At 44.4% G+C, this 27,937-nt stretch overlaps 1 protein-coding gene across 1 annotated transcript in view; it reads left to right on the top strand.

Annotated features, from left to right (window-relative positions):
* Positions 1-27,937, top strand: part of LGR4 (leucine rich repeat containing G protein-coupled receptor 4) — a 172,005-nt gene that overhangs the window by 103,962 nt on the left and 40,106 nt on the right. Inside the window, exon 4 of the mRNA XM_063944411.1 lies at positions 881-952. Within this exon, the coding sequence (XP_063800481.1) occupies positions 881-952 (72 nt within the window). The remainder of the gene's footprint in view (positions 1-880; positions 953-27,937) is intronic.

Below are 27,937 nucleotides of genomic sequence, written 5' to 3'. Positions count from 1 at the left end.
ATTGCCAAGGGTTTCATGATCTAGGTTCCATGCACGGTGCCAGGGGTTTTCATGCTCAGGGTGTTATGCTCGTTGCCAGGGATTTCATGCGCTGGGTGTTATGCTCGTTGCCAGAGGTTTCATGCGCTGGGTGTCAAGCTTGTTGCCAGGGATTTCATGCACTGGGTGTCATGCTTGTTAGTTGTTGCTAGGGAGTAATGCTGCCCAACCCGCCCCCCCGCTGTTCAGTGAGCCGCGGGCAATGCTGCCTGATTCCCCCCCCCCCCCCTACCCGCTGCCACTGAAGGTTGTAGTGAGCCGTGGGCACCGCTGCCCAATTTCCCCCCTGTTGCTGCTGCTGCACCGGTTTTACAAGGTGGCAGGGCTGCAGGTGGCCGCAGCCAGCGATATGCGCTCCCGCGGGTACCGGCACTTCCTATACGCTAGAGGTCAAGTATGACCCCTAGCGTGTCTCCTCCATGGCGGCAGACATTTTGGAAGGGACATTTAGCAGATTGACATGCGGGCGGCTAGTCCGCATGTCAGTCTGCTCTGAATCAGTGGCGGCACCTCTGCAGTGGCTGCGGGGGGAGTTTATCTTGCATTTACTCAATATCTGCAATATTGGCACAGTTAATCTTCAGTGACTTGCCATACTTGGCCACATTACAATTCCTGCTTTCCTACACTTTATAGGCAGAATGTGATTATAACTGTTCATAAGAATAAAAACAAGAGTTTCTATAGTATATACCATGGGCTGTGGATGGTCAGTAATGGAATTGAAACTTGGCAATCATTTTATGACCAGCGAAATATATGTAATGGTCATTAAAAAAAATAAAAAGCAAAGGAAAAAGGTCTGCACTTTCCATAATACTATCCCGTTTATGTTTTGCAGGACTCTTCAAAATAATCAGCTGAAAACTGTCCCTAGTGACGCTTTGAAGGTTCTGCCGTCCCTACAGTCCCTGTAAGTGGTTCTCATTATTTACTTGCAATTTATATACATACATCGCTTATGTTGTTTTCAACATTTATCTCAAGTCAATGGAGATGTTCATGTTAGATTAACATTCAGTGTATGATTCTTACAAGGATTATTCTTTGTATACAAGTTCTTACACAACTGCCACCAGTATTTACAGATTATGCTTAACCACTGCTTGTTTCCACCTAAAATAGTTTCAGCCAAATATGTGAAAGCCCTATAGATCTCCTGTTATATCATAGTGCTGAGGTTACACTGACTGACTGTTACAGTTCTGGGACTGTCAATACTATGTCATGTGGCTTACCCATAGCTGCTGTGTTTGAGACTAGACCGCTTTGCCTACCCACAAGTGAATCCAGCAGAGGCCTGCCTGCACAGAAGTTAATGTATACTTACAGAGGGTTGAAATTGATATGGCGGCATTCATAATACCGACTGCGGTATCCCGATCATGAGAATCCTAAAAGGGGAATTTTATTTAGCTACCCCCCTCCTGCTGAGCCCCCTAACCCTCCCTTTCTGTAGCCTAACCATAACCCACAGCCCCCCCCCCCCACCGCTCCCTACCTGCAGCATGAACCTAAGCCTGCACCCCTCAACCTATCCCTCCCTGGGGGGTGTAAACCTGACTTCATACCCTCCCCCTGCCGAAGCTTACCTCTCTGGTATGGCGGCGGATACTCATCTGGGATTCCGGCACCAGGCTGGAGACCCTATTCGGGATGCCGCTTTGCAACCAAGACACATTTTCAGCAAAGAAGCAGCAAAATGGACACCCAATGGCAGACTATACTCATGCAACCTGACTTGCCAAGAGGGGCTGTTTGGTGTGACTGCAGAAAAGATGTATCTGCACTTAATCTCCCAGTATGCCCATATTTAGGTTTTTTTTTGGGTGTGTTTTTTTTTTTTTGGGGGGGGGGGGGGGGGGGGGTGGTCTGTAGGACTCCCAAGAGTGTATGTCAGTCTCTTGTATGCTTCCAACTTCACTCATTCAACTTTATCATCTATCCCATCGTCACAGCCCCTCCCCCTTATTACATTACAATCTGACATGGCTGCCAAAATGTCGGCAAGTGTGGATTCGGGATAGTATATGTAGGCACTGGTGGTGCTATGGGACACAACGCTTGTTGATGTTTAATACTTAAAAACTTCAGTGGTAGCTGTTTGATCTTTAATGTTTGTGTTCATACTTATAAGTCATCATACTTTAGAGTGTTTTTTTTTATTTATTTTTTTCCTCTTGCAATGTTGCCATTTTATTACAATGAAACAAACAATAATTCAGTTGTCTGTTGTGCTTTGTTTGTGCATAGTTTTAGACAATTAATACTTTTTTTATGTTGTGTATATTTGTAGCATTCACAGTATTTGGGGTAACATCTGCCCGAGGATAGTATCTCTCAGTTGCTCTTCCACACCATAACAAAAGAAAACTATTCATTCATCGCCCTCGTCTTGATCCTTTTGGACACATTTTATTCAAATGAACTAATTCAGTGTCTTATAGGAGCACTTACTGTATGGTGTCAGTAAGTGGTCAGTCTGTAATAAGGGATACACATTCACTGGTCCCCCCCAGTATCTCATCACATACATTATTATTTATTATAGGGAGGTGGGAAGGTATCCGGACTCTGGTCAACATCACTTAGGTCGACACCCATTGTTTGACAGTGAATAGGTCGACACGAACAAGGTCTACATGCAAAAAGGTCGACATGAGTTTTTCATATTAAAAAAACAACAACTTTTTTTATACTTTACGATCCACGTGGACTACGATTGGGAACGGTAACCTGTGGCGAGCACAGCGGTAGCGGAGCGAGGCACCTTGCCCGAAGCCGCGAGCCATGCGAAGGGACACGGTGCACTAATTGGGGTTCCCGGTCACTTTACAAAGACACCAGAATTTTTTTTCAAACTCATGTCGACATTTTTTCATATCGACCTTGTTCTTGTCGACCTAGCCAATGTCGGCCTAATGGGTGTCGACCTAGAGTCCCATACCCTGTGGAAAAGCTTCACTTTTTCAACCATGCAGGTTCTTAAGTAATTATAGCTATACCCAGTTATTACTGATCTTCCAGTCAATCAGACCAGTTGTTAGAGTGGCTCTGGATTCTAGCCTAGTGACCCCTCCAATGTTCTTTCCGACTGCATAATAACTTCTAGTTTTTGTAGGAAATATTAGCCCAGATCACTGGTAAAGAAGAACTACAGTCAGAGCTAAAATTATGCAGCAGCATTCTCCACTAATGCCGGGGTCCTGTGCCTGGCACCCTGCCACCTGCAAGACACCCAAGCCCTGGCAGTGATTAATGGTCTGCCCTCCTTCTCCTCCTATCCGGAGTATACAAGAACATTTTGAATTTCAAGTGCTGCTGACCGTACACTTTTACGTCTGGATGGAGTTCTTTTTAAATATCATGAGACTGTGAAGCAGATGCTCTCTGTTCCTCCATTATCAGAGCGTTGTGTAGAAGTGTGCTTCATGTGTATACACACACACACACACACACACACACACACACACACACACACACACACACACACACACACACACACACTCGTTTACATGCTACGCCCTGTTTTAATTTTAGTATGAATATTTTAAGTACAGAAGATGGTTGTGAGGATTCCAAACTCTCGGAGCACTATAATTTAATCTTTGCAAAGTTCTATTTTTGCATCCAAAAAGTGTTCAGTCTTCAGACATCTACAGTATGTGTCAAAGAACTGCTCGGCTATGGGCTCTTTGTACATAGTGCCGTATGCAATATGCACACTCTTCAAGTTCCTCCACCTCCAGGGCGTTATGTATGTATGTATGTAATAGCATGTGACCCGACAAAGAAGAGAAGCCAGACTACCTTCATACCGTGTGCACTGAGAGGGGATTTTTTTATTTTTTTTTATTTGCTTCATATTTAAATCTAGGTGTTAATTATTGAATTATACTATATGTGAATCTGGGTTCGACTAAATGACCGTGGCATCTAGAAAATGTAGATGGGCAAGCTAGAACTCTGGAATAACCCTGGTTATGACCAAGGTCGCGGACCTGCAACAGTTAACCAAGGTTGACCCTTTCACACCGACACAGAACCTGTAATTTGCTGGGTCAAATGCTCAATGTGAAAGGGGTACGTGACCACCACATCGGGTGCGTGCTGTGCATTACAGCATGGTAATGTTCTCTGTATGCTATAGGGACTTGATGGACGCAGCTGGATATGTATCTTGCGCTGCTGCTGAACTCTGGCATTGTTTGCAGGCCCTCTGGTTACTGTTGTGGTGTTTGAGCATAACCCTAACAATTGTGTTTTTCTCCGGCAGGGTCCACAGGTTATCCACAGGATAACAATGGGATATGATGAAACAACGGCGAATTTGCACCAAGCGGTCAAAGCTTTCCGGCCTCCCAGCATGCAACGGGCCCGTCCATATATCCCCGCCTCCTGGCTCAGGCAAATCGTTTTTTGTTTGGTGCGGCAGGAGCCGGGCCATGGCATAGGTTACACTATTGACCCTTACATGCAGCTCCCCACCTATGGTGTATCACTTCCAGCAGCAGCCTCTCAAAAGAAACAATCTGATAAGCCGGTGGTAAGTAAATCTTCACCCTCACAGACTACATATGATTCAGATGAGGGGTCATCGGAAGATGAAAGATCAATTAATTCTACTTTGGCATACGAAGAGGAGGAGGAAGGTCTCTGCTCAGTGGCTATAGTGGAGTTAATTAAAGCAATAAAAGCCATTCTATCCTTAGAGGATTCAGCAGAGCCAGTGTTAAAAACCAAGGCACCTGTGTTTAAACGTCCCAAAACAGTTAAGACTGAGTTTCCAGGGTTAGATCAGCTGACGGAAATCATGGAAGAGGCTTGGGCTATGCCCAATAAGAAGTTTAGAATTCCTAAGAAATGGAATTCCAATGATCCTCTTCCAGCTGGAGATTGTTTAAAAAGTGAGGTGGCTCCTAAAGTAGATACGCATGTAATTAGATTATTGCGAAAATCTACTTTACCTTTGCCTTCATTAAATGATGTCACGGATAGGAGAGTGGATGGTTTTCTAAAAACCATTTTTTCTCTGTCTGGGGCAGTCATAAGGCCATCCATGGCTTCAGCTTGGATGGCAAAGGCAGTGGCTGCCTGGGCTAATACATTTGAGGGGGATTTTTCAACAGCTTCTAGAGACCAAAAATCCCATATAGCACATATAAAGCAGACTGCAATGTTCTTGGAAGAAGCAGCATTGGATATGGGTACTATTTCCTACAGGGCATCGGCTTCAACAATAGCTGCTCGCAGAGCAGTTTGGCTACATACGTGGAAAGTTGATTCAGAATCTAAGAAGGTTTTGGAATCTCTGCCCTTTTCTGGAGATATTCTTTTTGGAAAAGAATTGACAGATATTCTGGAGTCAGAAGCAGACTCCAAGAAGGTCAAGTTTCCTTCCACATACAATTTCAAACCTAAAGTACCGGCTTTTCGGCCCTTTCGGTCTCAAGGAAAAGCTAAAGGAAAAAGTGATGGCAAGCAGCCCCAATACAACAAGTCTGGTAAGACTAAAAAGCATTGGGCTGCTAGAGGACCAGTTGGGGAAAAAAGATAAGCCATCAGCCTGATGGTGCGGGCCTCCACCTGGGGGACCCCAGGGCGGGGGGCCCACTTCAGCTTGCACAGATCTGGCAGCAGTCTACAACAGATGCCTGGGTGCAGGAAGCGGTATCTCTAGGTTATGCTTTTGCCTTCAAGAAGCACCCTCCTCGAAGTTTTTTTTTGTACCAGCCTGTCTCTGGTAGAGACGAAGGCCAGGGTTTGTTAGAGGCAGTTCAGAAAATGCTTCAGTCAGGAGTAGTCCTTCCAGTTCCTCCTGCACAACGAGGACTGGGTTTTTACTCCAACCTGTTTTTAGTTCAGAAGCCAAATAGGTCATTTTCGGCCCATTCTCAATCTAAAAGTGCTGAACAAATACATTTGGGTACGTCACATGGAGACGTTACGGTCCATCATTTTGGTCATGGAATTATATGGTATCCCTGGATATACAGGAACTTACCTACATGTTCTCAGGTTTGCTATCCTTCAACAGCATTTTCAATTCCAGGTCCTACCTTTTAGGTTAGCCACAGATCCCAGAGTATTTACCAAGATTATGGTGGTAATGGCAGCTTATCTCCGCCAGCAGGGGATAAGAATTTTTCCATACCTCGATGATATTTTAACCCTAGCACAGACGCAGGAATTGCTCTTATGCTCTTATGTCATCTGCAACAGACAACGTGTCTACAGAACCACGGGTGGCTCATAAATTGGGCAAAATCGTCTCTGGCTCCGTCACAGCGAATGACTCACTTGGGGGCTGTACTGGATTAAATTCTTTAGAGAGTAATGTTACCTCTGAACAAGATATCAAAGGTTCGGTCAAGGATTCAGGACTTGTTACGCAGTCAAAAGGTATCCATTCACATAGCAATGCGCGTGATGGGTTTGTTGGTGTCAACATTCGACATGGTGGAGAATGCACAATTCCACTCGAGGCCTCTGCAGCATCTGATTCTTGCCAAATGGAATGGGTTGCATCAGACGATAAAAATAAACTATGGCTACAGACATCCCATCTGGACAAGGGGAGACCCTTTTGGATATCAGATTGGGAAATTCTGACGACAGATGCTAGTCTCCAGGACTGGGGAGCAGTGTCAGAAAGGTTGCGTTTTCAGAGGCAATGGACCAAGGAAGAAAGTTGCCTGCCAATAAATATATTGGTATTTTGGGCCATATACATGGTACTGATTCAGGCAAAGGCCATCCTTCGGGGAAAACCTGCCCAGATCCGCTCGGACAATGCGACTGCGGTAGCGTACCTCAGCCATCAGGGAGGAACTCGCAGCCGAAAAACAATGATGGAGGTAAGTCACATATTAAAGTGGGCAGAACTTCATCATCCAGCCTTGTCTGCAGTATTCATCCCGGGAGTCCTAAACTGGAAAGCAGACTTTCTCAGTCGCACGCCATTCAGGCAAACGAATGGGCTCTACACCCGGAGGTCTTCCAGACTCTAGTAGACAAGTGGGGGTTGCAGAGATAGATCTCATGGCGTCCCGTCTGAACAACAAAGTGCTCACATACGGGTCAAGAACAAAGGATCCCAGAGCGATTTTTGTGGATACCTTATCGGTGAGATGGGACATTCATCTGGCTTGTGTGTTGACTCCAATCACTCTATTACCCAGGGTGGTGAGAAAGATAAAGCAAGGTAAAGATGCCGTGATACTAATAGCTCCGGCTTGGCCCAGAAGGCATTGGTACACCGATCTGCAGAGGATGTTGATGGATGTTCTACTTCTGCTCCCTCAATGTCCAGATCTACTGATGCAGGGTCCTTGTTATCACATACATCTGGAACGACTGTCTGTGACGACGTGGCTCTTGAACCCCCTATCCTGAAGTGAAGAGGATTCTCACAACAGGTAATTCAAAGTTATGCTCAGAGCAAGGAAACCTTCCTCAGCACACATTTATCACCGAATATGGCAAACCTATATTCATTGGTGCAGTGAACGGAAAGGCAGGAATGGATAAAGGATTGAAAGTGGCTTCCTTGAAAGTGCAAGTGTCTGCATTGATTGTATGGTTCTGAAAGAAAATTGGCAATTTACAGGATGTACGTACTTTTTTCCAGGGAATGCATTCAACGTGCTTTTGTTCCTCCTACAGTGCCTTGGGACTTAAGTCTAGTCCTGAAAGCCCTTCAAGTTGCCCGTTTGAACCACTTAATAAAGTGGATCTTAAATGGTTGACAGCTAAAGTTCTCTTTCTACTGGCTATGGCGTCTGCTAGAAGAGTATCAGATTTAGGGGCATCATCATGTCATTCCCCATTTCTGATTTTTTTTTATCCAGATAAAGCAGTTCTCAGAAATAGATCTGGGTATCTTTTGAAGGTGGTGTCTCAATTCCACCTTAATGAAGAAATTGTAGTCCCGGCTTTCCAGGTACCGGGCCTTTCTGCCCGGATATGCATCGCTGGACGTGGTCCTTGCATTAAGGATCTATGTGGATTGTACCAGTGCCATCAGAAAGACAGATACTCTTCATTCTCTACGGATTTCACAAGAGGATGGCCTGCTACTAAACAGACGCTGGCAAGATGGCTTCGGATGACTATTTCAGAAGCATATTCTCAGGCTGATCTCCCGATTCCGGCTAATGTCTCTGATCATGCTACTCATAAGCTTGGTCCATCATGGGCAGCACAACGTGGTGCTTCAGCAGAACAGATATGTAAGGTGGGCCACATGGTCTTCCATTAACACATTCATTAGACATTATGCATTAGATACCTTTGCCTCTCATGATGCTGAATTTGGGTGAAGGATTCTCCTGTACAATCAGGAACATCCCCACCACTAAATTGCTTTGGGAAATCCCATTGTTATCCTGTGGATAACCTGTGGACCCTGCCGGAGAAATATACGTTATGGTAAGAACTTACTGTTGATAATGGTATTTTTCCTAAGTCCACAGGGATCCCTCCCTGACGCACCTGATTTGAGGATCCTTTTACTCACTAACCTCTTCCTTCTTGTACGGAAGGGTGTGCATGTGTGTTCTTATCGCCTGATTAGGGCTATCTATGATAGTCCTGCCTTGAGCTTTGGAATACAACTGATTTGCCTGAGCCAGGAGGCGGGTATATATGGACGGGCTCGTTTCATGCTGGGAGGCCGGAAAGATTTGACTGACTGGTGCAAATCCGCTGTCGCTTCATCATATCCCATTGTTATCCTGTGGATCCTGTGGTCTTAGGAGAAACACCATTATCAACAGTAAGTTCTTACCATAACGTATATATTGCCGTCTTAAAAAATGGCTCCATTTTTGTCCCTCTCTTAGTTTACTGAAACTTGTCAAACTGTCTGGCTTCAGCCTCTGCAAATGTTCAAATAACAGTACACTTTGGGCCTACTTCAGGTTGGATCGCAAATCGTAATCCAACCGGAATTTTTGTGTTTGGCCGGTGGGCGCATGTGCAGGGCCCTTCCGGCGTATGCACCCCCACAGTAAATGCAAACGCATCTGGCTGTCATTCAGGCGGAGGCGTTCGCTGGGTGGCAACGGGCAAATCTTACTTTTTTTTTATTTTTATAACTGTTACACATCCTAGTGATCATTTAAAAGTTGCCCTATTAACTTTCTGCAGATTTTTATGTATATTCGGAGTAAAATGTAATTTATACAACGGACACAAATTGGAAGGGATAAATATCCTGAGATATTTCACCTACAGTAAAAAGGGAGGAAAGTTGGGGATGTTAGGTTAGAAATTCAGGGGCGGTAAGAGGCAGTGGTTCTAATGTACTAATATTGATAGTGTAACCTGCAAAGGGTTAAAGAAATAGTATCAAATATTGGAACAGCTGTATTAACCTGTAGAAGGCATAAGGAAGTGATAAAGCAGTGATATGTGCAAGGTGATAAACGCACCAGCCAATCAGCTCCTGTCAGTTTGCATATTGGAGCTGATTGGCTGGTGCGTTTATTGCCTTGCACTTATCGCTGCTTTATCACTTCCTTATGCCTTCTACAGGTTAATACTTCTGCCCCATTGTCTGTGTAGAGACCAGAGGGTTAGAAAGCATGTTGTAGCAAACAGAGCAAGATTAATATTAGAGATGAGCGGATTCGGTTTTACTCGGTTTTACTCGGTTCTCAAAACCGAATCTTATTGGCTATCCAAAACACGTGACATCCGTGAGCCAATTAGATGCCGTTTTGAGAACCGAGTAAAACCGAGTAAAACCGAACCCGCTCATCTCTAATTAATATTGCATTTTTACAACTTTTATCTTTTATACCGGTAAAAGAATGGTTTTGTCTCCGCTTGGGATTTCCAGGGCTGCAACAAAGGGTTCCTCGCTGTACACAAGACATGAAGATAGACAGTTTAGACAACATTTGGTGATGAGGCTTTGTGTGTAATATGCATATTTGTGTTGTGTGTTTGTGTACATACATACATACATACATACATACATACATACATACATACATTTTATATACATAGCAATGGCAGAGGGAGCACTCAATGGGCTTCATATAGCAAAATAATGGACTGCAACCACCGTATATATACAGTATGTAAGTATATATGCTTTGTGTGGAATGAGAGAGAGCTTTTCTGTTAGCAGGGAAATGTTGAGCCAACTGTTTTAAGATGGCAGGTTTGGCACATTGGGTTGTGTTCCATGAGACCTACCAGGTTGTCTGAACTAAAACCAAATCCTCCTGATGGTTTCGATGTTTGCACAGCTACTGAGTCTCTTGGCAAGCAGCAACAGTTGAGTACACAATGGAAATTATTGAAATGAAATTTCAGTGTCAACTCTGCTCTTTAGACACCCGTACGCACACGCCATGTTATTAACTTTATTTACTTTCTATTTAGGTACACATACGTACATACATAATTTTATAGCCACCATCTAACACATATTTGTACAATAGCAGTTATACTATTCTGTATAGTAAGCTAATTGTTATTATAAACAAAGCAGGTTGCTTGTGTGTGATGAACTCCACATTTCAGGTGTGCCTTCACCGACCATTCTGCAGTCTGTCATAGGGGGTCTTTCGGAGTTGATCGCTCGCTGCCGTTTTTTCGCAGCGCAGCGAACAGGTTACTACTGCGTATGCACCGCTATGTGCTCGCGTGTCGTACGGGTACAAAGCAGATCGTTGCTGGGCGATGGATTTAACGAAGAATCCATTCGCGCAGCCGATCGCAAGGAGATTGACAGGAAGAGGCCGTTCATGGGTGTCAACTGACCGTTTTCAGGGAGTATTTGGAAAAACGCAGGCGTTTGCAGGGCGGGTGTCTGACGTCCATTCCGGGACCAAAAAGACTGAAGTGATCGCAAGGGCTGAGCAAGTCCAGAGCTACTCGGAAACTGCAAAAAAAAAGTTTTCGTCTCGCTCGGCTGCACACGCGCTTGCACACTTGCGAGGCGAAAACACACTACCCCGTGGGCGGCGACTATGTGTTTGCACGGCTGCTAAAAGTAGCTAGCGAGCGATCAATTCGGAATGACCCCCATAGAACGCTTTTACAGTAACGCAAGTGACGGAACTCTTCTCCCTGCTGTCTGTTGCTTTTATGTGCTGCATTTTCATGAATGTTGGTTCAGCCCATAAAGTGCAGACTGGGACTGATTCAGGTTTGTAAGTCGAGCAGAAAAAAAAAGCAAGTAACTTTGTGTCTGGAACAAACCATGCAAGGGGAGCAAATACATTTCTATTCCTGTGTGCAGGATAAATACTGGCTGCTTTTGCATGTAGCCAAGAAATGTTAGGCAGCTTCATTCTTACACTGCAATTTAGATTTCAGTATCAACACACCCCACCCAAATCTAACTCACCCCACCCAAATCTAACTCTCTGCTGTACATATTAAGGTGCCCACACATGGTAAGATATTTTTCTCTAACGTCCTTGAGGATGCTGGGACTCCGTAAGGACCATGGGGAATAGACGGGCGCGGCAGGAGATAGGGCACTTTAAGAAAGCTTTGGATTCTGGGTGTGCACTGGCTCCTCCCTCTATGCCCCTCCTCCAGTCCTCAGTTTTTACACTGTGCCCAGAGCAAGATGGGTGCACTGCAGAGAGCTCTCCAGAGTTCTCTGCCTGAAAGCATTTTTGTTTGGATTTTTCTTTCTACTTTTTACTACTTTTTCACAGGGAGCACTGCTGGCAACAGGCTCCCTGCATCAAGGGACTGAGGAGAGAGGAGCAGACCTTCTTGTCAAAGATAGGCTCTGCTTCCTCGGCTACTGGACACCATTAGCTCCAGAGGGGGTGAACGCAGGTTCTTACTGGGCGTCCACCCCCGGAGCCGCGCCGCCGTTCTCCTCACAGAGCCAGAAGTACAGAAGTCAGAAGACGTCTCAGGCGGCAGAAGCCTTCAGCTTCACTGAGGTAACGCACTGCAGCGGTGCGTCATTGATCCCATACACCTCACACACTCCGGTCACTGTAAGGGTGCAGGGCGCAGGGGGGGGCGCCCTGGGCAGCAATATAAACCTCTGCATGGCAAAAAGACTATATACATGTACAGGTGGGCTCTGTACATGTATATAAAAGAGCCCCGCCATATTTTACGAAGTTTGAGCGGGACAGAAGCCCGCCGCCGAGGGGGCGGGGCTTCTCCCTCAGCACTCACCAGCGCCATTTTCTCTCCACAGCACTGCTGAGAGGAAACTCCCCGGACTCTCCCCTGCTTACACACTGTGAAAGGGTGATTAAAAGAGAGGGGGGGGCACATCATTTGCGGTTTACATATTACACAGCGCTGCTGGGGAAAAACATTTTCTGTTGGTCTCCAGGGTTATTGCGCTGGGGTGTGTGCTGGCATACTCTCTCTGTCTCTCCAAAGGGCCTTGACAGGGATACTGTCTTCAGAAAAGGGGTTCCCTGTGTGTGTGAAGTGTGTCGGTACGCGTGTGTCGACATGTTTGACGAGGAAGGCTCACTTACTGTGGAGGGGGAGTGTTTGAATGTCAGGTCGCCGTCGGCAACGCCGGCACCGGAATGGGTGGATATGCTGAATGTCTTGAATGCAAATGTCAATCTATTGCATAAAAGGTTAGACAAGGCAGAAGCTAGGGTTCAGTCAGGTACCCAGTCCATGCAAGAAAAAAAATTACCAAGGTAATAAACCCGGCGCCTCAAAATGTGTTGTTTGACCCAAAGCAGCTGTTTGCAGGGATAGTCAATCCCTGAAAATGCTAATAGGAGGAGGATGTACAGCGCTAAACACTAGACATATATGATATAATATAGCGTTTTAATTAAACAAAATAAATTTTTGGTTGCAACCACATATATAAAATACAATAAAATAGGTATAATGATAAAAATAGGGCAAACACAGCACAGCACTTGGTTATATATATTACCACTATTAGAGGCCAATCACAGTCTCCTGTGTAGATCCTTTTGGAAAAAGATGTGCCACAGTCCAAGGGGTGTATAAAACACTTGTAGAGAAGTATAGTCCATACGAAGTAAATGGAGGACCTTGAAGCTTGATTGTGGACAGTTAGAGTCCTAGTGAAAGCATGGTCTCATACTCGTCTGTTGGACATCACAAGTTCCCCTTCAGCATAAGGACTTCTAGGCGTATTCCAAAGTGAGGATGTTTGGCTGTAGTGGAGGCCTCTGCAAACCAACGCGTTTCGCTGTAACAAACAGCTTTATCAAGGTGTGTGTGTCGACATGTTTGACGAGGAAGGCTCACTTACTGTGGAGGGGGAGTGTTTGAATGTCAGGTCGCCGTCGGCAACGCCGGCACCGGAATGGGTGGATATGCTGAATGTCTTGAATGCAAATGTCAATCTATTGCATAAAAGGTTAGACAAGGCAGAAGCTAGGGTTCAGTCAGGTACCCAGTCCATGCCTGTCCCTGTGGCGCCAGGCCCGTCGGGGTCTCAGAAGCGCACCATATCCCAGATCGATGACACAGATACCGACACAGATTCTGACTCTAGTGTCGACTATGGAGATGCAAAATTACAGCCGAAGGTGGCAAAAGGTATTCGGTACATGATTATGGCCATTAAAGAGGTTTTGCATATTACTGAGGAACACGTACTGACACGAGGGTACACATGTATAAAGAGAAAAAGCCTGAAGTCACTTTTCCATCATCATTTGAATTAAGTGAATTGTGCGAAAAGGCTTGGGACTCTCCAGATAGGAGACCACAAGTTCCCAAAAGGATTCTTATGGCGTGTCCTTTTCCACAAACTGATAGGATATGCTGGGAATCTTCACCAAAGGTGGACAAGGCGCTGACACGCTTGTCCAAAAAGGTGGCACTGCCTTCTCAGGATACGGCTTCCCTCAAAGAACCGGCTGATCGCAGGCAGGAAATTACCTTGAAGCACATTTACACTTACTCCGGTACTATTGCTAGACCGGCTATGGCGTCGGCCTGGGTTTGTAGTGCGGTTGTGGCATGTGCAGATTCCTTACCTGCGGAGATTGACACCTTAGATAGGGATGCCATTCAAATGACCATAGAGCATATCAGAGATGCTGCCTTGTATATGAGAAATGCTCAGAGAGACATTTGTTTATTAAGCTCCAGAATAAATGCTATGTCTATTTCTGCTAGGCGACTCCTGTGGACTCGGCAGTGGACGGGAGATGCCGATTCTAAGCGGCACATGGAGTCCTTGCCGTACAAGGGGGAGGAGTTGTTTGGAGAGGGCCTCTCGGACCTGGTCTCTACGGCTGGTAAGTCGAATTTCTTACCTTATGTCCCCCCGCAGCATACTAAGAAGGCACCTCATTATCAAATGCAGTCCTTTCGTTCCAATAAAAACAAGAAGGTGCGGGGTTCGTCCTTTGTTACCAGAGGAAAAGGCAGGGGAAAGAAGCTGCACACAGCTAGTTCTCAAGAGCAGAAGTCCTCCCCTGCGTCTGCAAAGTCCACCGCATGACGCTGGGGATTCCTGGGGGGGAGGCAGATCTGGTGGGGGCTCGTCTTCGGTTTTTCAGCCACGTCTGGGTTCAATCGCAGGTGGATCCCTGGGCAGTAGAGATTGTTGCTCAGGGATACAGGCTAGAATTCGAAGACTTGCCTCCTCGCCGGTTTTTCAAATCTGCTCTGCCAATTTCCCCATCAGAGAGGGAGTCAGTGTTGACAGCAATCCAAAAATTGTTTGTTCAACAGGTGATTGTCACAGTTCCTCATCTCCAGCAGGGAGAGGGATATTATTCAACCCTGTTTGTGGTCTCGAAACCGGACGGTTCGGTCAGGCCCATTTTAAACCTGAAATCTCTGAACTTGTACTTAAAAAGGTTCAAGTTCAAAATGGAATCACTCCGGGCGGTCATCGCCAGCCTGGAGGGGGGGATTGGATGGTGTCCCTGGACATAAAGGATGCATACCTTCATGTTCCAATATTCCCCCCCCCCCCCATCAGGCGTTCCTGAGATTTGCAGTGCAGGACTGTCACTACCAATTTCAGACGTTGCCGTTTGGGCTTTCCACGGCCCCGAGGGTTTTCACCAAGGTAATGGCGGAAATGATGGTGCTCCTGCGCAGGCAGGGGGTCACAATTATCCCATACTTGGACGATCTCCTAATAAAGGCGAGATCTCGGGAGAAGTTGCTGGACAGCGTGTCTCTGTCCATGAAGACGTTGCAGCTACACGGCTGGATTCTCAATATACCGAAGTCCCAGCTAGTTCCTACAACGCGTCTGACCTTTCTGGGCCTGATCCTAGACACAGACCAGAAAAAGGTTTTTCTTCCGATCGAAAAGGTTCAGGAACTCATGACCATGGTAAGGAACCTATTGAAACCAAAGAAGGTTTCAGTGCATCAGTGCATGCGGGTCCTGGGGAAGATGGTGGCTTCATACGAGGCCATCCCTTTCGGCAGATTCCATGCAAGGACTTTTCAATGGGACCTCTTGGACAAGTGGTCCGGGTCCCATTTACAAATGCATCAAAGGATCACCCTGTCTCCCAGGACCAGGGTATCTCTCCTGTGGTGGCTGAACAGTGCTCACCTTCTAGAGGGTCGCAGGTTCGGCATTCAGGACTGGGTCCTGGTGACCACGGACTCAAGCCTCCGAGGCTGGGGAGCAGTGGCACTGGGAAGAAATTTCCAAGGTCTCTGGTCAATCCTGGAGACTTGTCTCCACATCAACGTCCTGGAGTTGAGGGCCATATACAACGCCCTGCGTCAAGCGGAGAACTTACTTCGGAGAAGACCGGTTCTGATTCAGTCAGACAATGTCACGGCAGTGGCTCATATAAACCGCCAAGGCGGAACAAGGAGCAGAGTGGCCATGGCAGAAGCAACCAGGATTCTACGCTGGGCGGAAGGCCATGTAAGCGCGCTGTGAGCAGGTGTTCATCCCGGGGGTGGACAACTGGGAGGCGGACTTCCTCAGCAGGCACGACCTGCATCCGGGGGAGTGGGGACTTCATCAAGAAGTCTTTGCACAGATCGCAGATCGGTGGGGCCTGCCTCAAATAGACATGATGGCGTCCCGTCTCAACAAAAAGCTAAAGCGGTATTGCGCCAGGTCAAGGGACCCTCAGGCGGTAGCGGTAGACGCTCTGGTGACACCTTGGGTGTTCAGATCGGTCTATGTGTTTCCTCCTCTTCCTCTCATACCCAAGGTGTTGAGAATTGTAAGAATAAGCAGGGTTAGAACCCTCATTGTTCCAGATTGGTCACGGAGGACTTGGTATCCGGAACTGCAAGAGTTGATCACAGAAGATCCGTGGCCTATTCCTCTAAGGCAGGATCTGCTGCAGCAGGGGCCCTGTCTGTTCCAAGACTTACCGCGGCTGCGTTTGACGGCATGGCGGTTGAACGCCGGATCCTAGCGGAAAAAGGAATTCCGGAGGAAGTCATTCCTACCCTGATCAAGGCTAGGAAAGACGTGACGTTGAAACATTATCACCGTATATGGCGGAAATATGTTTCTTGGTGTGAGGCCAGAGCTGCTCCTACGGAGGAGTTCCATTTGGGCCGTCTACTTCACTTTCTTCAAACAGGAGTGACCTTGGGCCTAAAATTAGGGTCCATAAAGGTCCAGATTTCGGCCTTATCCATTTTCTTTCAAAGAGAATTAGCCTCTCTTCCTGAGGTACAGACTTTTGTGAAGGGGGTGCTGCATATTTAGCCTCCCTTTGTGCCTCCGGTGGCGCCTTGGGATCTTAACGTGGTGTTACGTTTCCTCAAGTCACATTGGTTTGAACCACTTAAAACTGTGGAGTTGAAATACCTCACGTGGAAAGTGGTCATGTTGTTGGCGTTAGCTTCGGCGAGACGTGTTTCAGAATTGGCGGCTTTATCGCATAAAAGCCCATACTCTGTTTTTCACGTGGATAGGGCAGAGTGGAGGACTCGTCCTCACTTTCTGCCAAAAGTGGTCTCATCTTTTCATGTGAACCAAACTATTGTCATGCCTGTGGCTACAAGGGACTTGGAGAATTCCGAGTCCCTGGATGTAGTCAGGGCTTTGAAGATTTATGTGACCAGAACGGCTCGGATCAGGAAGACTGAAGCTTTGTTTGTTCTGTATGCGGCCAACAAGGTTGGCGCGCCTGCTTCAAATCAGACTATTGCTCGTTGGATCTGTAACACGATTCAGCAGGCGCATTCTACGGCAGGATTGCCGTTGCCGAAATCTGTTAAGGCCCACTCCACTAGGAAAGTGGGCTCTTCTTGGGCGGCTGCCCGAGGGGTCTCGGCATTACAGTTGTGCCGAGCAGCTACTTGGTCGGGGATAAACACCTTTGCAAAGTTCTATAAGTTTGATACCCTGGCTGAGGAGGACCTCCTGTTTGCTCAATCGGTGCTGCAGAGTCATCCGCACTCTCCCGCCCGTTTGGGAGCTTTGGTATAATCCCCATGGTCCTTACGGAGTCCCAGCATCCTCTAGGACGTTAGAGAAAATAAGATTTTACTTACCGGTAAATCTATTTCTCGTAGTCCGTAGAGGATGCTGGGCGCCCGTCCCAAGTGCGGACTTCTTCTGTATGACTTGTATATAGTTCTTGCTTACATAAGGGTTATGTTATAGTTTTCGGTGATACCGTGGCTATGATGTTGTTCATACTGTTAACTGGGTAAGTTTATGTTAAGTTATAGGGTGTGATTGGTGTGGCTGGTATGAATCTCGCCCTTAGATTTACAAAAATCCTTCCTCGTACTGTCCATCTCCTCTGGGCACAGTTTCCCTAACTGAGCTCTGGAGGAGGGGCATAGAGGGAGGAGCCAGTGCACACCCAGAATCCAAAGCTTTCTTAAAGTGCCCTATCTCCTGCGGAGCCCGTCTATTCCCCATGGTCCTTACGGAGTCCCAGCATCCTCTACGGACTACGAGAAATAGATTTACCGGTGAGTAAAATCTTATTTGAACTATGTGGGCGTTTCCGACCTATCGGAATGACACATCGTTTAACAACGGTCCGTGTGCGCATGTAAACGATGCGATGCGTGTACCCGCCGGCCGTTCGTCGTCTCCACAGATCTCTTGAACATGCTGAGAGATCTGAGGAGGTGGCAAACGATGGGCCCTGCTCCCCCTGCCGTCACTCGTTGTTGCTGGCATCAGCAGGAGCGTGTGCGCTTCTGATAACTGCATCCCACCGGGTTTTGTCGCTCGCGAAGTGTCGCTGAAGGACAGGTGTGGGGAGCCTTTACATCTGTCCAACCTGCAGTGCAACATGGTTTTGCCCAGTTGCTTGCTTGCTTTGCTTTACTTACAACCATCAATCAGGCCCTGTGTGCATTCTGAAGGGACAATTCAGTTAGCAGCGGTGACTGTGAGCTGCCGGTGTTCTGACGGTTTCTCTTGCATCTCACAACCTTACAACCTATTGATGTGAGCTGTAAAATCTTCAAATTTTGGGTTCCTGTACTTATTGGTGATGTGCGAAGCTGCACCTAGAGTCTGATTCAGAAATGGATACAATGTCTATGTACGTAATGGAGAGATTTCCTTTTTTTTTTACACTGCCCATGCGTAAAAGTCGCACTGACAATGTGCTGCGATGGTCTTGCGTCGGTGGTCGCATTGAGGATTCATTTGCTAAGTGACTGATAGATGGGGAGCATTTGTGGGAGGTACTGGGGGGGGAAGGGGGGGTGACTAAAACGCCAGCCGTTTCAGGGCGCATGTGACTGCTTGCGACTGCAATCTCGTAGGCAGTAAACATGGCTCTGGCGTCTTTCTTCTGAAGGCCACTCTGTGTGACCACCGCTAACTGATCACTGGTAATTGATCACTCCCCCAGGCTCCCAGGGAGTCAACAAGCTGTTATATCTCCTCCAACATGGCCACCCACATGTACCTGAGCAGCAAGATCAGCTAGTGTTTGGCCAGCCTAAAGGGGGGTTCTCACGGAGCGATCACTACTTAAAATCTAAGCAATATGACTAGATTGCTTAGATTTTAAGCAGTATCGCTCCGTGTGTAGCCCCCACAGCGATAGCGATGCGCAGCACCGCGCATCGCTATCGCTGGTGCTAGATTGGTCTAGATGTAGATCTAGCAAGTCGCTCGTTTCACCCGCTGGGTGAAATGAGCGCTCCCCCCGCACGCTCAGCACAGATCGCGCTGTGCTGAGCGGCGGGAGAGATGTGTGCTGAGCGCTTCGCTCAGAACACATCTCTCCCGCATCGGCTGGTGAGTACCGGCCTTAAGGCTACACTTGACCTAATCACTGAATTGCAATCCTGTCCTGTATAGGATGATAGGATAACAGCTGCAATTATGGGGCACATGTAGAATTTGTTTATTGTGGGGTTTTTTTTTATCATTATTTTAATACTGCGCAAGTGCACAAAAAAATTGCAATTGCTGGTATACTGGGTAGTATCAGAATAAAAAAAAATGTTTGGGGTAGATTTACTAAAGCTTCTAAAAACTGGTTGCTATAGTCAGATTTTAGATAGCATTTCTGTGTTGCATTGTGGAAAGTGATATACAGAATCCGATTTGATTGCTATGGACAACACCCACTTCTCAGTTTTAGAAGGATTTGTAAACCTGTTTGTTTTGCAGTATTTTACATTTGGGATACTAAATATGGACTCAAGAAAATGTTCGCAGTTACAAATGAGTTATTCGTTATTTAGATTTGAAAGCTGACAGTATGTAAATTGAGCTGTGACTATGTAGGCCAGTTAACCCTTCCAGAGCTGACTGGTATTATTATTATTATTATTATTATTATTATTAGTCCCCAACAAAGTTTACATTCCAAAAGAGAAGATATGACACGGAAACTGTGTTCTTATTATTTTGTGATCTTCTCAGACTAACTGTTTGGCAAACCTTAAATATATGAATTGTAACAGTGCATAGCGTTACAAGAATGCTGCCCAGGGGAAAGCAATGGTTGCGTAGATTTTCTTGGTTTGAAAATCATTATAAGGGATGCCTTCTGGATTTAGATGTCAAATTTGACTTTCCAAGTCTCCTTGATTAAGCTGGAACATGATGGGGAAAAAAAGCCGTTACTGTATGAAATGCTTTCTATTGTGTTTTTATGAAAAGACCTTTGGGCCGACACATCTCCTGGGTACCTGGTATACAACACGTCGGTACATACCCAGCTAACCTTTAAATAGGAGGAAAAACGTACTTTTAAAATTTGCATTGTAAATAGAAAAATGTGGGCGTGTTCATTAAACAGTGTTAAGCCATTTATTTATTATGTCTATCTATGTGGTAGGAACTATTTAACAAGTTCCAAAGCTTCTCAGAGCTTGTTAAATTGCTCTATATCACAGTCATCGATCATTACTGACATCATGAGATCATGAGATGGAATTATCCAGTTCTGCCTATGGGGAAATCCCGGTAGGAGGATTTTCTGGACACTCCCTCACTCCCCAGTGGGCTGGTATATGCAGTGGAACGGTCGGGAGTGAGAGAACTTCTACAGAGATTCACCTTTTTATGTATGCTGTATGTCTGCCTTAACATTGTTAAATTGTTTCTCTAAAGGACAATTCTATTTACAAGGGGAGAAAATAAATAGATGATGATAGATGATATAGCCCAGTGGTTCCCAAACTTTTTTTTAATCGCGGTGCCTTAGAATATCAGATTTTTTTTCATGGCATCCCTAGGCCAAAAGTTTCTCATTACGACATGTATAAAGAAATATTAAATTTAATTTAAGTAAATTGTGTTTGTCATCCTTAGGGTCAGTTATGTGGTGAGGGACAGGATTTGCTTCCGTTTGTCCACATATTTTATAATTGGCCGCAATCTGCACTGGGTTTGCCTGTTATATTGACCATAAATAATTAGAATTAGTCCTGGACCACCATCCAAGGCACCCATGCAAGTGTCCTGAGTCACCCCACGGCACACAGGTGCAGATGTATTAACCTGGAGAAGGCATAAGGAAGTGATAAACCAATGATATGTGCAAGGTGATAAAGGCACCAGCCAATCAGCACCAATATGTAAATTAACAGTTAGGATCTGATTGGCTGGGGTTTATCACCTTACACTTATCACTGGTTTATCACTTCCTTATGCCTTCTCCAGGTTAATACATAATACATGTGCCCACAGTTTGAGAACCGCTGTTATAGGGGATTATTTTGTAGTGTTTATGTGCACACAATGTGGGTATTTTGTTGTGTATCCGGTCTTTAGGTCGACAGCATTTAGGCCGAAACTCATTAGGTCGACCACTATTGGTCGACATGAAAAAAGGCCGCCGTGAGTATTTCCCCCCTTTTTTTTTTTCCTGTTCATTTTGTGAACTTTTTCATACATTACGATCCACGTGGACTATGATTGGGAATAGTAACCTGTGCCAAGTGCAGCAAGGCACCTTGCCCCGAAGCATGGCGAATGAAGTGAGCTATGTGAGGGGGTACGGTGCACCAATTGGGGTTCCCGGTCCGTGACAACCTTTTTCCGTGCCGGCCTAGTCACTGTCTACCCTATGATCCACACCCTTTGGTTGCGCTTATGGATTAAATATTTGGTCAAGCCCTGAGACTGTTTGGGTGGACTGCTATATGTGCCTATAGTGTTAGGTCAATACACTGCTCCCTGTTTGTCTATAAGGAAATAATGAAGTATTTTCTTGGCACTAGATGAGTTTATCCTACCGGAAAATCTCTCTTTTGATCTTCAGGGGAGGTTTTTAAATCTGGAGTAAGAAGACAAAAAAAGACAGGTATTTTCTAGTTCATTTTTAATGGAGCCCCGGGCATTTTGTATCCTGAGATGTTTTAATGCACCTCTGTTTAAATATCCCTTTCTCCTGTGCAGGCAAAAATGATTCATCAATACAGGATTATTTATTTGCATTAGGTAAGAGGCACGCAGGTGGCATTACGTAAGGAAGAGTCATTTCTCAGGTCACTGCTTTGCATCAACAATGTATTTTGAGAAGATCTTTCTTTCCTTGTAAAAATAATTCTGACACGTTCATAAGCCTCTAAGCAACTTGTCAAGAGTGACAGGGGGATTGATGTGGAAGAGAATTAGCGTTCTGAGATAGTATACAATGTTTGTGAGCAGAGAATTCCAAGACAAACTTTACCTGTCTTATTTGCAATTTAAAGTAATCTACTGTTGATTGGAGTCGCAATCTAGTTACTACTCCAGTTTAAAATTCTGCTAGCCTATCTTCATTATAATCTCTCTCTCTCTCTCTCTGCTAATGTAGTGTATCTAGTATCGGTCTTATGTAGTGTATCTAGTATCTTCTATATCATATATAATATAATGTGTGTGTATAATTATATTTTGTTTTCATGTAGTTATGTTAAACAAGTTAGTCCACTTAGCCCACATTATTACAATAATTATTATCAGTAGTTCACCTGTATCTATTTAAAAGGGTTTCTCTGTCTAGTAGTACCTCTACCTAATAGTATCTCTGGCTTATCTAATGTATTTGTCTATTATGTGCTTCATACACAATGCATGGTGTGTGTGTGTGTGTGTGTGTGTGTGTGTGTGTGTGTGTGTGTGTGTATATATATATATATATATATATATATATATATATATATATATTTATTTGTGTATGTATATATATATAATATAGAGAGAGACATTTATTTATGATATCATGTGTATGTATGTATGTATATATAGAAGTATCCCATATCCAAATATTCCGAAAAACTGAATTTTTTGAGTGAGATAGTGAAAGCTTTGTTTTCTGATGGCTCAGCGTACACAAACTTTTGTTTAATACACAGTTATTAAAAATATTGTATTAAATGACCTTCAGGCTGTGTGTATAAGGTGTATATGAAACATAAATGGAATTGTGTGTATGTACACAAACTTTGTTTAATGCACAATGTTTTTAAAAATGTTGGGTAAAATAACTTTCAGGCTGTGTGTTTAAGGTGTATATGAAAATGCATTCCGAGCTTAGACTTGGGTCTCCTCGCCATAATATCTCATTATGGTATGCAAAATATTCCAAAATACAGAAAAATCCGATATCCAAAATACTTCTGGTCCCAAGCATTTTGGATTTGGGATACTCAACCTGTATATACATATTTGTGTGTGTGTATGTGTGTGTATGTGTGTATGTGTGTGTATGTATGTATATGTATATATATATATATATATATATATATATATATATATATATATATATATATATATATATATATATATATATATATATATATATATTATTTTTTCCCCATGTAGTTATGGTAAACAAGTTCATATATCGTGCATGTTTATTCCCAATTATTAGGTATTAATATGTTATTGTTCATGTTGCCTTGTTGTAGCTAATTGAGAGCCCTTCTCTGTTTATAATGTATGACCATATGGTTTACAGTATATTAAACAGGAAGCTAAATACAGGAAAATGTAAATGAAAACCGCTCCTATGTATAAAAAAAGGATTTATTTTGCTTTAAAAACATGTGACCTATTTCTGAGGAAATTAAAAAGTACAAAGAACCAGATGAATATTTAATAAAGCTACCGAGATCCCTGAAGTATTTGACGTGGTCAGTGTGTTTCCGTTTACCTTTTGATAACTTCAGCATGTTATATATAAGCTGCATTTTTATGAAGAATTAAAGGGATAAACCTGTGGGCAGAAGGTTGCCCAGGAATTACATTTTCTGCCTGTTTGTGTTTTAACATCAGTGGAAGCTGCCATGCTACTTGCTGGGCTGTGATAAAGTTAAAATGCTTTGGACACCTACACACTGAAGGAGCATACTGTGTGGACTGAAACAACATTCATGAGAATGCATCCGATGTCACTGAGGCAGCCACTTTGTGACTGAACCAACATGTGCCTCTTATCACTGCTTCCTAGTGATATGAATAGGCTACATTCTCTGGATCATATGTCCAGCCCACCAAATGACTTCCCTGTGCAGGCAACTCTTGTCTACTCTTCAGAAATGACTCTTTGAATTCATAGGGAGTAAAAGTAGCCCTTGTAGACCCGGCTTCACTTTCTTGTGAAGTGAGCTGGACATTGAATCAATTTACCGTCATGCCTCGTCTAGAATCTGCAGGTGGTTGGTGGGACCTGATCATGTGGAGAGGATGTTCATAGTGTCCACAAAAATGACGTAGGTCAGAGTTTCCTAAATCCCGCCATCACAGTCCATGTTTTAAGGGTATCCATGCTTAAATCCAGACATTTACTTCAACTTGACTGAGGTACTAATTAAGTCACCTCGCCTCAAGTATGGATAGCCTTAAAACCTGGACTATAATGGCGGATATGGGGAAAATCTATTATAAGCCAACCCTGGAATAATATTGCATATGTTGATTTTTCTGGCTTAATGCAACACATTTGCAAAGCTGAATTATGAGCCTGATAGGGTTGGCTACAATATGCTGGTGGTCAGAATCCCAACAGTCCATCGAGTTTCTGACCATCAGGATCCTGACTATATCCTGCCTAATAAACTGACAGACCTGGCCAGTACAATAGAAGGTTCTTGCCACAAAAAACACCCAAGTTTACACACTTCCACTCTCCGGCCACCTAGCCGGCGGACTATGTTTAGAGCCCCAAAAATTTGTATCTTATGGTAAACTTAAATGAAACTGTGGTTGATTCTAACACAACAATCTATTGTGTGCAGTTGTTCAGATTTCAGTTACCTCCAGTAAAGACATGAATAGCATACACAGTCTTCAGCTTTTGTTTTACTTTTCAAAAGAAAATAAGTCGCAACTGTTGCTCATTTTATGTTCATTTTTCAGCTGACAGCTACTAGGAAGGCAAAAGATTGTAGATCTGTAAATGATCTCTCCCTGCTTTGTTTTGAGAAGCTTAATGCATCGGCAGCTCCGCTATTAATCAAGAACCTGACAGGAGAGTGCAGGTGTTTTTTGTTTAAATAGGAGGGAGTCTGTCCATTTATGTTTAACCTACATTATGCCAGAGGGACCTCAGTACCAATGTCTCCTTAACTCTTTCATGCCGGAGGGGCCTGCTTGTTACTTTTGTTGTTGTACATAACTTCACTTGAAGGACTTAAGGAACTGGTTGGATTCATGGTTTTGCCAGTTCAAAGTATTCCTTAAAGGAGGATTAATTAAACAACCCCTGAAATCTGATAGTCTAGGTGGGTCGCTAGTTCAAAGCTTAGCTCTTTGTTATATACTTTGCTATGATCTCTATTGTATTGATGTTATTTATGTTACAAAAAGCATAAACTGCTTGTTAGGGAGTGGAGTAGTGGTGCGAGGAGTGACGATTGGTCTAGGTTCAGCCTCCAATTTTATTTATTTCACCCTGGTACAAAATGCTCTGAAAAAAAATCACTTATTAAGCCCCATATTCACGGGCGAACCGCTCAGCACACATCTCTCCCCCCACTCAGCACAGTGCGATGTGTGCTGTGCATGCAGGGGGGGAGCCGCTCATTTAGCGAGCTGCTAGATTGAGCCTGCAGGCTAATCTAGCACCAGCGATAGCAAGGCGCAGGGCTGCGCATCGCTATCTCTGTGGGGGGGTACACGGAGAGATCATTCTTAAAATCTAAGCATTCTAGTCAGATTGCATAAGGGGGGTACACACGGAGAGAGCTGTTTTAAAAGCTAAGCAATCTGACTAGATAGCTTAGATTTTAAGCACGGATCTGCCGCGTGTATGCCCCCCAGCGATAGCGATGTGCGGCCCCGCGCATTGCTTTCGCCCGTGCTAGATTGGCCTGCATGCAGGCTCAATCTAGCGGGTCGCTCGCTTCAGCGCTGTGTGAAGTGAGCGCTACCCCCCATCGCTCAGCACATTGCGCTGTGCTGACCAGGGGGAGAGATGTGTGCTGAGCGGTCTGTGTTAAGATCGCTCAGCATACATCTCCCCCCGTCAGTACTGGCCTTTAGATTTTAGGCTGGGATCGCTCGGTGAGTACCCCAAGGTTTAGTCTATTGCAATAGCCCAGATTAAGGGAGTTGATTTTAAAAACCTAAAAATCCCTCTCCTAATCAGTTCATTGTCTGACAACTGTTTATGGAAATAAATCTGCATTTAGAAACAGTACATTTTTCAATGGGGTAAATAGGAAGCTTTGAAGCTTCAGATCCTGTGTGCTCATTTTTAACTAAAGCTGGTACACACTAGAAAGATATATTGTTTGTTCTAGCATCAATTATGTATCTGTAGTTCATCGGTGGGTGCGTATGTCTGTGAACACCGTTGTTCACAATCATACAGACTTATAAAAATAATAATTGTGTGTATATGTATGTGTGTGTGTGTGTGTATATATATATATTTATATATATTTATTTATTATAAAACTCTTGATACAGTGCCGCGGAATACATACGACTCGCTGATGGCTGGGATCCCGGCTGTCTTGATCACGACAGCAGGATCCCAGCCACCAGTATTGCCGGTAGTGTGGCGAGCGCTAGAAAGCCCCTTGCTTGGCTCGCTGCGCTCACCGAACTGAAAATACTGTACTTGGTATTTTGACAACGAGGGTTTTGTCCGTTTCTGTACATCCACATTTTCATCACGTATCCTGTAATTAGGCTACAACTCTTCAGTACAGGGCAGTAAAATTGCAGTGCACGGTGACCACGCAGACTAACAAGGTTGAAGGTCAAAATAGTTTTCGTGATGCAATTGTTGGAGAAATGTGTCAATATTTACACCCTATCCAGAGGGGTTGGGTTCAAGATGCCAACAGTCAGGATGCCGACTTTGGCATCTTGACAGTCAAAATCTCGACTGATCCCGGTAAGTATTTTAATCCTCCCCTCCTACAGTTTAACCCTAACTGCAACCTTCCGCAGCCTAACCTTACCCCCCTCCCCATCAGCCTAACCCACCCCCTGGTGTCTAACTCTAACCCCAGTACTTACCATCAGGATCTGTTGGGATTCCACTGTCTGTATTCTGTTGGGATCCTGACCGCATCCCATCCAGAGTACAAGATAGATCAGCCTAGTAATATCACATGGTGAATGCTTGTGCAATGTTTGCCCATATACTTATCTAAATGCATTGTGTTTAAAACGAATGCTAATAAGTCATCATTGCTGAGAGTGTAAATTCAACTTTCTCTATTAGCTTTTTATTTTTTTTATACTACTTTTAATAAATGTATTTTGAAGATAAACCTGCAGATCCTGTGCTTGACCTTGCATTTCTTCGAATTTCCTAAAGTGGATCTGTCATGCATCTCTTTCCCAAGTATGAAGGACAGTCGGGGAAGTATGCCGCTACCTATTTTACCCTTCAGTGGCGTGTGTAACAGTGTCCAGTGTTAATGGGACGTTTTTCCGAGGCATTGGGCTTGCGCAGTGCGGGATAGAATACATCCTAATTTTCTGCAAGTATATTCACTATATACTGACTGTAATAGGCATATTCAGTTAGACAGCAGCCACTCGTGTTGTGCGTTATGGTACTACGATTCTGTTTGCACCTCGATAGGGTAGAAGCAGCACCCGCCTACAGACTTTTTGTGCACAGTCCTTTGGAACTAGGGTAAAACCACATGAATTGACTTGACACGGATAGTTCCAAGCTGATTCTCAAATGTGACCTTACTTAAAAAAAAAAACATTAAATAATCATTTGCATAAAATACCCATAACTAGAGATAAGAAAATATTGTATAATATAAGCATGAAGAACAATACAAGTCTAAATTCCATGTCATTCTACGTAAACCGTTTTGTAATTGTTAATCCAATTAGGATTGAGGGAAGATGAGAGGTGATGGTACCGTTCTAAGGTCCGTAAAGTTGTGGCAAAACAAAATTCCCCAGTGTGGTAACTTGTAATTTTACTTTTACAGTGAAAATATGCAGACTGACCCAGTAATCGCCAGTCTTTATAGAGAGGGCTGACCAACAATAATTGCATTTTTTTCTTTTCTTGCATACATAAAGAATAATAGAAAGTGTCTGGAAAAG

Source organism: Pseudophryne corroboree, chromosome 11 (assembly GCF_028390025.1).
Source record: "Pseudophryne corroboree isolate aPseCor3 chromosome 11, aPseCor3.hap2, whole genome shotgun sequence".
NCBI classification, from domain to species: Eukaryota; Metazoa; Chordata; class Amphibia; order Anura; family Myobatrachidae; genus Pseudophryne; species Pseudophryne corroboree.
The sequence above is the reverse complement of the archived record's forward strand: the minus strand, read 5'-3'. Positions and strand labels throughout refer to the sequence as shown.